We start from the raw sequence: 11,596 nt of genomic DNA, 5'->3' as shown, positions 1-11,596 counted from the left end.
AATTACAACAGGCGGGAGCCAGCACTTTTAAGTATTTGCAGTTTCCAGTGTGCTGCTGGGTTTAGGAGTTTCCACGTGGAGATTCACCCCCACATAAATGTACGCTGTTTGTTTAGATTTATCTGGACACCGGTTGCCTCATCCTTATCCTGTCCATTCATTGATTATCATATTTTATTATAATCTTTGTTACTACTACATATGATGTCTACTATAGTATTTAATAAAGTATTATGCCACGTCCGGGTATTTATTATTAATGTTAATATTCTCACAAAATATGAGATGAATTCGGTGGTTAAAGATAGGAAAAATGTTTAGGTGGAGACATTCGTTCATCTTCACAATTTTGATAGTTAAATTTAATTAAGATTATATCATCTTACTATGATAATATTTATGTATGAATCTTTAAAACCTAGTGAGAATATATAAAGACGATTCTACACAATTTCTGGAGTTTGTTAAGAAAGTGCTTAACTTACATCGACAATTCTTGGCATCTAAACAAACAAACAAACAAACCAATAAAAAAAAAAAGGAAACGAGCGTTATTATGAGAAAATTAGGGAATGATCCCAGAATAATATGTCATCTTTCACATATATGTAACCCCCAATTTTACACAGCATTTTATTTTGTTGTGATCTGCTCCGTTTTTCGAGTTGCAGCAGCGAATGAATTAGGTCCATGTGTTCTTAATATTGAATTCGTGTTATTGTAGTTCTCACTACATTGACATTAGCTAAACGATGTTTAACTTTAATCAGTTATTAATATTAAGTCAACTTTTTTTGACAGAGAAATATTAAGTGAACTTTAATTAAGAATAAAATATAATTTGTATACATCAAACATAAATAGAATTAAAATTTCTACATTTTAGTGTATAATTATTTTTTTCCTTTTCTCTTCTCTCTCCTTCGATTGGAGAAATAAAACTGGTAATATTTGTCATGTATAAAAGTGTGTGCATAACCAGTAAAACACATAATGTAGCCATAAATTTTGTAAGTAAGAAGCCTGTACCAAAACATTACCTAACATCTCCATTCTCCTATTTGCTCATAACGAGTCCAACGAAAGTTTAAATTTCTTCTTCTTCTATTTTTTTATTTTTAAATCAAGAAACAATATTTAACAAAGGGATAGAATATTTGGAACCTAATAATACAGTAAAAAAAAGGGGTTTTTCCTAGGGTAAAGAAAGCCCACCGTTTCGGTGATATAGATGGCACTCATCCAACGAGGCCACAGAGTCTACAAATGGGTCAACATGGGGAGCTTCGAAGCGCCTAAGTTTGACATGGAAATCTGGATGGTCATTGCGAATCTCCATTTGTAGACCGCCACAACTCCAATAGGCATGAATTAACCTGCAGTGTTCTCCCTTACTGGCGGTGAGGCTCATCCCTAAGCGTTGAAAATTGACCTCTTGCCTCTCTTTTTGTTTTTTTTTTTTGTCCTTTTTGGGTGTAAAGGAGAGCACCAAATTTCCATCTTACGAACCCAATTTACCGAACTTCACTCACTTCCTTTTCTTCTAGAGTTAATAGCTGCCCCACAACAACAATAACAATAGTAGCATACTTCTAAATAGGAAAACCTTGCTTACCATGTGAATTTCAAAATTAGTCTTTCAACAAATCCTCTAATTCTTCTTACAGGGGATCAATCTGCATACTTTTTGCTTCCCACTTATGGCGAATTTACGTACGCACAGGAATGGCTAAAGCAGCAGAAGAAAACGAAACTAAGCAAGATGATTTTGTTTCCTCCTAATCCAGAACGTAAAGTTGGTATAAGGTTCGGTAAGCTATATCCTGACAAGTAGTTGATTCAGCCGAGCTATAAGGTGAAGAAAAATATTGCAAAATAAGGAAAATTCGAACAAACTCCAATCGTGCGTTAATTTGGAAATGAAATCCCCGCCTAAAACAAGAACTCCATTATTCGACCTTAATACGACTTTCTATAAAAAGAAAAAAAAAAGGTACAAAGAATTGAAATTAAAAGCTACATTAATCAATCATAGAGCTTATCCGGATTTCAACTAAATATTCCCAGTGGATCTGCTGTACCACAAAGCTACATAAGATTTTGATAAGGGAAGGTAAAGATAGATAACAAAAAACACTCCCTTCCCTACTACATATGAAGATAACTCCCTATGCCAACTGTTAACAACAAAAAAGGCCATCGCATCAGTTATTTTTACACAGTACTCCCCTATCTTCACAACAATACACATGGGACACAATTTACAGAACCTGATCATATTTCCTAGAAAGATACAGTGGGAGGAAAACGGACTACCTACGACAGCCTATTTCAACAACATCCGGAATTCAAAATCTAAGGCATCTCCATATTCCCATGAACAGAGCCAACAAGATTGTAATAAGGAACACAGTGAACACAACAATTGATAGGGATCTTGAGCGATGATGCGCGGGAGCTACCTTGGAATGAACTGATGGGCCAATTTGGCTACTACAAGGCTCACCATCTTGCTTCACCCTCTGCCTCAGTTTTGTACAAGATTCTTCAGCAATGTCCCCGCTGCCATCAAACTTGAGTAACTGGTTCTCTTTCTCTGACTCATCAGAGCTAGGAATCTGTCCTGCAGCTTCTGCTTCTGTGATCTGCATTCAAAACATTGAAAGATAATGGTCAATTTGTGAAATGTACTTATTATTTAACAAATATTATACTTGACCTTAGCAAAAACCTGACGAAAGGTGAAGGTGGGATAAATACACTTCAAAATATCAGCAACGCTTGAAATTAGCTTTTCCTGGTTACCCTACCTCAGTTAGAGCAGACTGAACTTCTTCTTCTTCACCGAGGCCTGTACTTCTCATTTTGCCATCATCAACACAGCCGGCAGAAACTTTCATTGGGCCATTAGAAGGTTTCATTTGCAAGCGTATTCTTCTTGGAGCAGTGCCCTGATTTACGAAGTTGTCTGAATTTGCTCTTTGCTGAGGTGCACGGGTTCTAATCTTGATTCCAGTACCAATTCCGAGAGTTGCAAAGTTGTCTGAATTTGGTTGCTGCGGAGGCTCAAAGGTTCTAGTGTTCATGCCAGTTCCACCACCAAGATTACCACCATTATTCATATTATTTTTCAGACTGGTTAATTGTTGCAAATTATTAATATTACCCATTGCAGAATCAGTATATGAAGTAGCTTGGCCAACAGAACAATTTCCAAGACTACCATTATTTCCAATTCTAAACGCTTGATCATAAAGTGCTCTTTGAGTATCGCCAGTATCAAAGGAAGTTTGCATTTGCACTGAATACTTGTTATCAACATGCCCACCAAACCACCTTGGAGCTCCAACCTCTGATTCAGACTGGTAAACAAGTTGAAAGTATCAAACATAAGTTAGAGCTGAACTGTGTACTAAATCAAATTGCCTTAAAAGCAAAAATAAATAAAAAAAATATGGCTGAAACCTAAAGTAAAACTCCAGAAAGTTAAAGAGAAATGGCTAATTTTCACCTATATAGGAACATAATAGCTAGTAGCAAGTTATTCCTTACCTGTAGTTGTGCCATTTCAGTGTCTGTCTCACTATATATACCACTTTCTTCGATATATGAGGTTTCCGGTGGTATTGTCTTTGAGATGAATCCATTACCAGACAAGGGCATCTCAGTTCCAGCAACCAAGTTCTTCTGACTGTTTGACGCTGCACAGGAGCCTTCGTGGTTATTTAAGACCTCATCCAACATAGAGAAAGATACATCTTGTTCACCAGTCCCATCCTGGAAATAAAATCCATTTTGATCATGGCCAAAATCACTTGCATAAGGAGAATCCATGCAGACTGGCAGATCTTCAAAAAAATGCAAGTTCATTGGTGAGAAGACTTTGTAGTCAATTTCACCAAAATTGGGCTCATACAAATTTGAATTGCCTTCCAGGAGTGGATATTTCTGCAATAAAAAGCAAGACAACAGTCTCTTATCAACAATCTTGATATTGCTCAAGATAAAATGACAAAGAATGCAGCAATGCCAAAATATAGATAAATAGTCCACTTCTCACCTCTACCGCAGTTTCTTCTGTTGCATGATCTTCTGCATCAGAAGTCATATGACTATTGCAGCTGCTGTCACCAGTTACTTGACCATTTTGCATTACATTGTCGGGCTTTTGAGCTTGTGTATCAGATGACACGGTATCTTGGAGAAGATCCGATGACGTGTCATCACGAGAAGATTTTGTCATGGTAGGAGAATATCCAGTTTGTTCTACTTCCTCGTACTTTACAGTATCATTCTTCTCTTCTAGTTTATGAAACAATCGACATAGAACAAAAGCACCCTGCATCCAGAAAAAGGTCCAAGTTACATAATCATTCCCGTTTTTCTTTTAAATTTTTCTTTTTTGCTTTTCAAACTAACCACAATACTAAAAAAGAAGAAAAACAAAACAAAAGTTTAAGTCAGTGATCGTATTTATTTGCAGTAACTTAAACTGAGAACAATTAAAGTTGACAGAAAACCTGGCCAGGGCCGGTGCCATCAAGGTCCTTGGCAGTGGCGCGGTATTCGTGCATGATCCAGTTGGTACGCTGGCCCTTGGGAGCACGGCCCTTGTAAAAAACCAAGGTCTTCTTCATGCCGATGAGTGACTTTTTAGACTTGATGGTTCGATCCTTACCCGTGGCTTTCCAGTACCCTTTATCCGTTGCTCTGTTGGAACGGTGGCCGTTGGGGTACTTCCTGTCACGCGGGCAGAAGAAGAACCACTCCGGATCGTCCGATTTTATCACCGACAGTCCTGAATTTAACTCAACCATCACCAAGTATAAAAATAAAAAGATTTCACTAGTTTTGGAATATAAAAAATTATAGTGAGAGGAATTTCAAAAAGGAATATAAGTAGGTTTACGGGAAATTGCCAGTTGTAGAAAAGCGGGAATCAAATTCATGAACTATAATTATTTCATTTATCGGGGAATAAAGGAATTTAAGCTGACGCTCTGGCTAACGCTAAGGTATCAAAGATTCCGAACACTTCTTCACCCAATCATTTCGTTCCTTTTTAGAAAATAAAGAACAAAAGAAAAATACCAGGCAAATCCCAGGGCTCCCATTTGCAGACATCAATTTCAGGAATGACCTCGACCTCGGAATGACGACCGTTGATCTTCAATTTAAGGTAGTGATTGATGAGCTCTTCGTCTGTCGGCCTGAATCTAAATCCTAAAGGTAAGGTTTCCATCGTTAAAACTGCCATCTTTCCCCTTGCTAAACCCTAAGTCAATTTCTACAACCACTACTCCTTTTTTAGTTTTCTGGGAAAAAATAAAGTAAAAAGAAAAAGAACGTCAAACTGTAAGTAAGATTGTATTCTTCTTCCGATAACTTAACTAAGACTGTATTTTCCTTTTTGGTTCTTCTTCTCTCTCTCTCTCTCTCCTCCTAGATTTCTTGCTCAGCTAAATTTGTTGTTGTGCGAATTAGTCTCGGGTATATCTTTCAGTTGCCTTGCCCGCTCCGTTGGTCGCTTTCTTCGTTGGGGTTAAGCCGTAAGGCCCCCAGTCGAGTCAAAGACACCACGTGTCTCTCACGTGATCTTTTTCCGTGCTTGCGCTTGGCTGTCGCTCTACCATTCGTAGGATTGACTAATCATTTAAGCGAATGCACGGGAAGACGAAGAGATATCCGCAGCGTAAAATACCCAGTGTGGACAGCGAATTCAGCTTATTGGGCTGCCCTTTTTTCGTACACCGCGTAAAATGGAGCACCAGATAGCATAATGACTGAAATGCCCCCCTGGAGGCCTTTTTCATTTTGAGGTTGTGCGGGCTTACCAATGGAGCACTGTGCTTTGCCTTATCCCGCAAGCCATTCCTCCTTACTGCAGTGGCTGTGGAAAAAGTAAGCTCAGTAGTGCTACACTTTTTGCTTTTTGCCGCTTTTTGTTGTTTTGATTAAACAGTAAAATTTACCTTCCCACGTGCGTCCGGCTCTGCGTATGATTTTTTGTAGTTTTGCCACTAAAGCTTTTGCTTGATTCATTCACGTGCTTCGGCAGTAAGTATTTTGTTCCGCAATGTCACAAATCATGAGTTTCTTTGGGAAGGGACTCCATTTAATATTGAATCAAATTCTCAAATACCACAAAGCACAAGTGTTCTCTTCTCAAAGCCCATTTTTTACTAATGTTTTCAATTAATTGGTTTCAGGAGATGATACATCTGAAGGAAGGCAAGAGGTAATCATTGCGCAGGTGTTTACCGGTTTTCATCGTCCTGTCCCCGACCGATAATGGAGAGTCAATAAGTAAAGAGTATCTATCTATAGTCTAAACCATCCGATAGATAATCTTTCAGGCCATTTTTAGGGAAAGGTCTGCAACTGTTAGGCTGTCAAGAGAGATCAAAATCAAACCGTTGAAACAATATGGTCGAAAAAGATTGCAAACTTCGATGGTCAAAAAAATTTTGGCCGGCCTCCAAAGCCACAACCTTTATCCGCACACGCATATGTCTCCATACCATAGAAAGTAAGTGAGTCCTGTCTTTAATCCCTGCAATTATGCCTAAATACTTCATCCTGTCTTCTACCAAAATCACAACATAATACTACTCTAATCATGAAACTTCTTTTTTTTTCAAATAAAGAAGAGAATCTAAACATTACTCTGGCAACTCCAGCCAATTGGCAATTCATAGCAGTACGCTGCTTGTTCAATATTATCAGGCTCCATTCAAGTCAAAAGAATGCAACTTCATCAAAAGCAATGGAAATGGAATTGACATTTTCTGTGGACTGGTTCCCCTTCCCATTTCAGTACAAGTTACGAAAGATCCAATGTAGGAGTCCGGGATAGTATCACTTTGTTTAGAGGACAACTAATATAACAATTATGCAATACAAGAAATGAAATTACTCATGATACAATAAGATACATTTCAAACCCAATGTTCCACATCCAATTTGACTGTATAAATTCTCAAAGCCGCTCACGGAGATTGTCTCAAACTGTATCATGGTGTATAATATAAGCAGTAAACAACAATGGTGCCCTCTCAGAATAAATAGTAAGCTTAACATTATATACGAAACAAAAGAACTCAATAATTGGCCTGTAGGCTCAAATTTACTATGTACAGATTTAACTACAATGCAGGATGGTACCCAAGAGTTGCATTTGTTTCTACCCTTTGCACGGCTCTCCTAATACTCCACTCATGGCAGAATTCCAATGCAAGTCGAAGGGCGGTTCCAAGTCCAAGGACAACAATAACACCTGCACAATGTCTCATAAAGTTACAACATCACAAAGAATCAAAGTACTTGCTAAGAATGGGATTTCCTATAAACAGGTATGGGCAGAGTGAGGTGTACATACCAATTATGATGTTAACAGGCAGTGCAGAGACACCAAGAGTAACGGATATTAACACATCCAACAATAGACCACCAATAAGGATTGAGAATGCCACCCATAGTGGACTAAAACAACCCTGTTATCAAGAGTAATTTGATGCAAAATTAACACAAATGGAATGAATTTTCTCAAGAATGAGTAAGATCCCAGTAGACAAACTGCAGTTATTCACGTACCCTTTCACGTTCTTGTGGTGCAAAGCTTGGATCAACCCTCCAAAGCCAGGAATTTGCCTGCACCATGAAAAACATTTGACAACCAAATGCTGGCATGACTATGAGATGCTACAAATGAACCACAAAAAATCAAAACTGGAAAGCTTCTGCACCAGTTTTCTACATTAGCTTTGGACCAAAGCTGAAAGTCATCAATTACCTTTTAAAGTGCTAACATAAAATCAGAGGGGGTTATAACGGGTTTTTCATCTCTCTACAACTTGTATATACAATATACCATACATAACAGTAGCCCAAAAAACAAAATAACACTCAAACACTGCCAAATTCAATCTTCAACTTTGTTTTATCGTCCACCTTTAAGTTTGGTTTTGGGCAATGAAACACTCTAGTCAGCAAACAAAACCCCACAAAGGTGACATTAAACTTCTTGCATCTAGTAGGCTATGACTAAACGAAACAGAAAACCTATCCATGGGTTTTTGTTGCTAGCCCTTTCTCTTAAGCACAGAATACCTACACTGGGCTGGGACTCTGGAGCTGAAACGTTCACAGCAACTGCTCTGCATGACAACAGTAAATTGAATCATGATATCTTTAAGAATAAACCACTTAATGTAGGAAATCAAATTTTGAATAACTAACTGGCATATCTCGCATTTGTTGGATCCTTTTGTATGAAACCAAGTGTCAATGCAAGACCGATGGGCTTTTGCAAGACCACCTTTACATTGGCACCCCAAATCTATAAGAACTTCTTCCTTCTCTTGTTGACAAACTCTGAAGAATAATATAGATAGTAATGAGTCATAGCATATGTGATACTACAGATCAAGATCGATCTCTGAAAAACAAATTGAAGGCCAGAAAAGGTCAGCATGCTAATGGATGGTTAATATGGTTGACTTGCCACAATATATAAGATGATCTGAATGAAGCATTTTCTCAAGCCTAATCCTAGAATCTAATGTCACCAAAACCTTTATGCACTACACGCTTTTGACACTTTATAGTTAAACAGAAACTAGGAGTTAACATGTACACACGCACTCCATTAATATATAATATCTGTAGAAAATATAAACAGGGGAACAAGGCTGTACTCTCAAGACTGAAAGATATGCAAATGAAAATGCATAGGACAATTAACATTATAAGATAAAACATTCATCTATGGAACCCCACTGCACATAGCTAACAAATACTCCAGACTATGTGATGATCCTCATTCTTATGAGGAATCAAGCTATCCTAAAACAATCTAATATTGGAAACATAATATACAAAAAGCACATATAGGAGGATTAGATGCAGGAGAAGTATAATGTACCTGCACTGCTCATGACAACTAGTGGTCCTCGAAAAATACCCCTTTTTCGGAGAAGCCACACAAGGCAATTCCTCCTTAATGGAGTCCACATCTTTTGATAATTTAGCTATCGGCTGCTGAGTCACATGAGACTCGCCATTTGATACCACAATGGTTAACAATGTGGGATTGGCCACACAGCCTGAATCCCCAACTGAGCCTGGATGGCTATCTTCCTGAGGCAACACTGGGATGTTTTCCTGCTTCTCGAGGTCAGGTTCTGGTAAATTACCAGAGTGGTCACCAGCTGTGGTGCTAGTCCCATTTGAACCTTCATTCTGCATCTGATTGTTATTTACAGCGTTTACCACAATCCCTTTTGGTTTTAAAATATTTAATTCTCGTGAAATTCCCCAGCACTCTCACTGTCGATTCCCCCAAAAGAAAGCACTCTTCAAGACTGCCAGTCAATCAAAACCCTAGAGATTACTTAATTATAACAAGTAAAATTGCAAAACGCCAAACTTAAACCCCTCAAATTGTTCTTGAAACAGAATGCAACAGACACTTTCATTTCTTTGATTCTAAAGGAACGATCAAATAAAATACTATAAAACCAAAAACAACCCATCACAGATAACCCACTAACAAGATGGAGAACTTAATTTCAGCCTTGAAATTAGCTCGGACCAACTGAAATTTTTGTGTGCAGGGACATTAAAAAGAATACAAACGATAGGCGTTGAAATTTCTGTAAAACAAAAAAGGTGAGGAACGTCTACCTGAAGAATGTTTGTTCCTTAAAATCACTATGGAGTTTGTTGACGGTTGAAAGTTGAAGAAGCAACAGCACCAATAAGAAAGAAGTGGGACGAGAAACAATAGAAGAAAGTGGGGGGAGAGAGAAAAATAAAAATAAAGTAAAATACAATAGAATAGAATAGAATTTGACAGTCACCTTTCAGAATTTGATGTGTAATTGATTACGAATTTGGCTAAAACCAACAGAAGAAGGATCTTTTGTTTAATAACGCAACGCCACGCAGTATTGTTGGCCCCGCGCCCTTCCGTCATACTCTTAAGCATGCATTTTCCTTTTTTTTTTTGTCAATTAAATATGCATTTTCCAATCTGGGTTTTTCGCTCTTAATAAAAAATCCATTCAACCTTTTCCTAATGTACTGAGCTAATAATTTTAGTTTCTGATATCTCTATAGTTATAGAAGGTGAAGGTTTTTGCCCTTTTGGCAATTTTGGGTCACTCACTCACCTTTCAACGCTTATTCGCTGGATTTTATGAGTGGCTAAAAGATTCCAAAAAGGTTTGAGGGTCGAAACAAAGCGTGGCTTTTTTGGCAGGAAATCAAAAAATGACAGCGAAAATGCTAGTATTCTAACCTATTAGTAAGGGCAATGAAGTTTGGTTCACAAGGGAATTGAGGGTAATTATCATCCCATCACATCTGGGTATCAAATGGGTATGGTATAAATGTTAGCCTACATGTTTGGTGATTGGTATGTTGAGGTCCTGAGGCAGGGATTCGTTGCATTTCTTTCTTTTTATCATTCATCACTGGGACAGCCAATAAGATCTGTATTAAGGTGGAACAACCTTGGTTGACCCGTGAATTGGATATTAACTGTGAATAATTGAAGACTGCTCACCCTATTAAAGAAATAGTAGTTGAAATACTGAACAAATGAAGAAAAAGAACCACCTAACAATAAGCAGCAGGTTTAGGGTTATACTCGAGGATTCTCAGGATTCTAGTTGACATTCGGGTTACTGTTTGTTGTTTAATAATTCTGGAGTTGGGCTTGCTACTGGTTTTCGAATGATTGTTGATCTTAGGAGCGCAGCAGCCCAGTTTGAAATTATTTCAGGCTTTTAGAACTGACCATATCTAATTTCAGAAGGGCCACAAGATGGACCGTGAGGCCTGCGAGACATAGAATCAATCCAGGGTATTGATGCAGCAGACTGACACTTGTTCAATGACAGCAGCAACAAAAATCAGTTTAAATTTTGGAATAGCTAATATCATTTTTTTTAATAGTATTAACTATTCCGTGCCCATAAAAATAGAGTTTAAAACATTTTGAATTAAAATGTCTTTACTTTCTTTGAAAAATTACAAACCTAAACTTATAAAATTAATGATTTACATTAAAATAATTAAAATATTAATATTTTAATATTTTAATTATAAATAAAAATATTAATGTTAAAATTTTTAAGTGAAAATATAAAATAATATATAATAAATTATTAAAATTTTAATAAAAATAAAATTAAATGACTAAAAAAGAAAAAAATTACTTAATTTTATCTTTGGTATAAATTTTACTAAATTATATAAAGAGTATTTTTGTTTTTTGATGAAAATAAATCTTATTATAATAAAGAGTTTAAGTTTTCAATTATATATTAAAAAATATTGAGTTTGAAAATTAATTAAAAGTATTAAAATTTTAATCATAATTATAGTTAATTTTATAAATAAAATATTAATATTTTTAAATTTCAATGATTAAATTATAAATAAAATACTAATATTTAAACTATCAAAATATTAATATTTTAAATAAATTATAAAATATTAATATTTAAAAATTAAATAAAAATAAATAATAATAATAATAACATTTAAAATATAAATAATATATTAATATTTTATAGTATTAATGATTAAA

The 11,596-nt window shown here is 36.3% G+C and overlaps 2 protein-coding genes across 3 annotated transcripts; both read right to left on the bottom strand.

The window, feature by feature from the left end:
- Positions 2,004 to 5,257, bottom strand: LOC18605922 (protein NTM1-like 9). Its single transcript, XM_007039237.2, has 6 exons — positions 5,092 to 5,257; positions 4,521 to 4,798; positions 4,061 to 4,339; positions 3,553 to 3,948; positions 2,811 to 3,362; positions 2,004 to 2,645 (listed from the first exon to the last, which is right to left on the bottom strand). Exons 1-6 carry the CDS (start codon positions 5,255 to 5,257, stop codon positions 2,349 to 2,351), a joined length of 1,968 nt encoding a protein of 655 aa, XP_007039299.2. The 3' UTR covers positions 2,004 to 2,348.
- On the bottom strand, positions 6,905 to 9,989 carry LOC18605921. 2 transcript variants are annotated; one of them, XM_007039236.2, is made up of 7 exons: positions 9,685 to 9,989; positions 8,924 to 9,381; positions 8,239 to 8,373; positions 8,114 to 8,156; positions 7,594 to 7,650; positions 7,379 to 7,493; positions 6,905 to 7,276 (listed from the first exon to the last, which is right to left on the bottom strand). In XM_007039236.2, the coding sequence occupies exons 2-7, from the start codon at positions 9,244 to 9,246 to the stop codon at positions 7,146 to 7,148; spliced, it is 804 nt and encodes a 267-aa protein (XP_007039298.2). In that variant the 5' UTR covers positions 9,247 to 9,381; positions 9,685 to 9,989; the 3' UTR covers positions 6,905 to 7,145. The 2 variants fall into 2 exon arrangements, with proteins under 2 accessions (XP_007039298.2, XP_007039297.2); XM_007039235.2 differs by having other exon boundaries at positions 8,924 to 9,362; positions 9,685 to 9,986.

The sequence above is a fragment of the Theobroma cacao genome, chromosome 3 (genome assembly GCF_000208745.1).
Source record: "Theobroma cacao cultivar B97-61/B2 chromosome 3, Criollo_cocoa_genome_V2, whole genome shotgun sequence".
NCBI lineage: Eukaryota > Viridiplantae > Streptophyta > Magnoliopsida > Malvales > Malvaceae > Theobroma > Theobroma cacao.
This window is presented reverse-complemented; position numbering and strand designations above follow the sequence as displayed.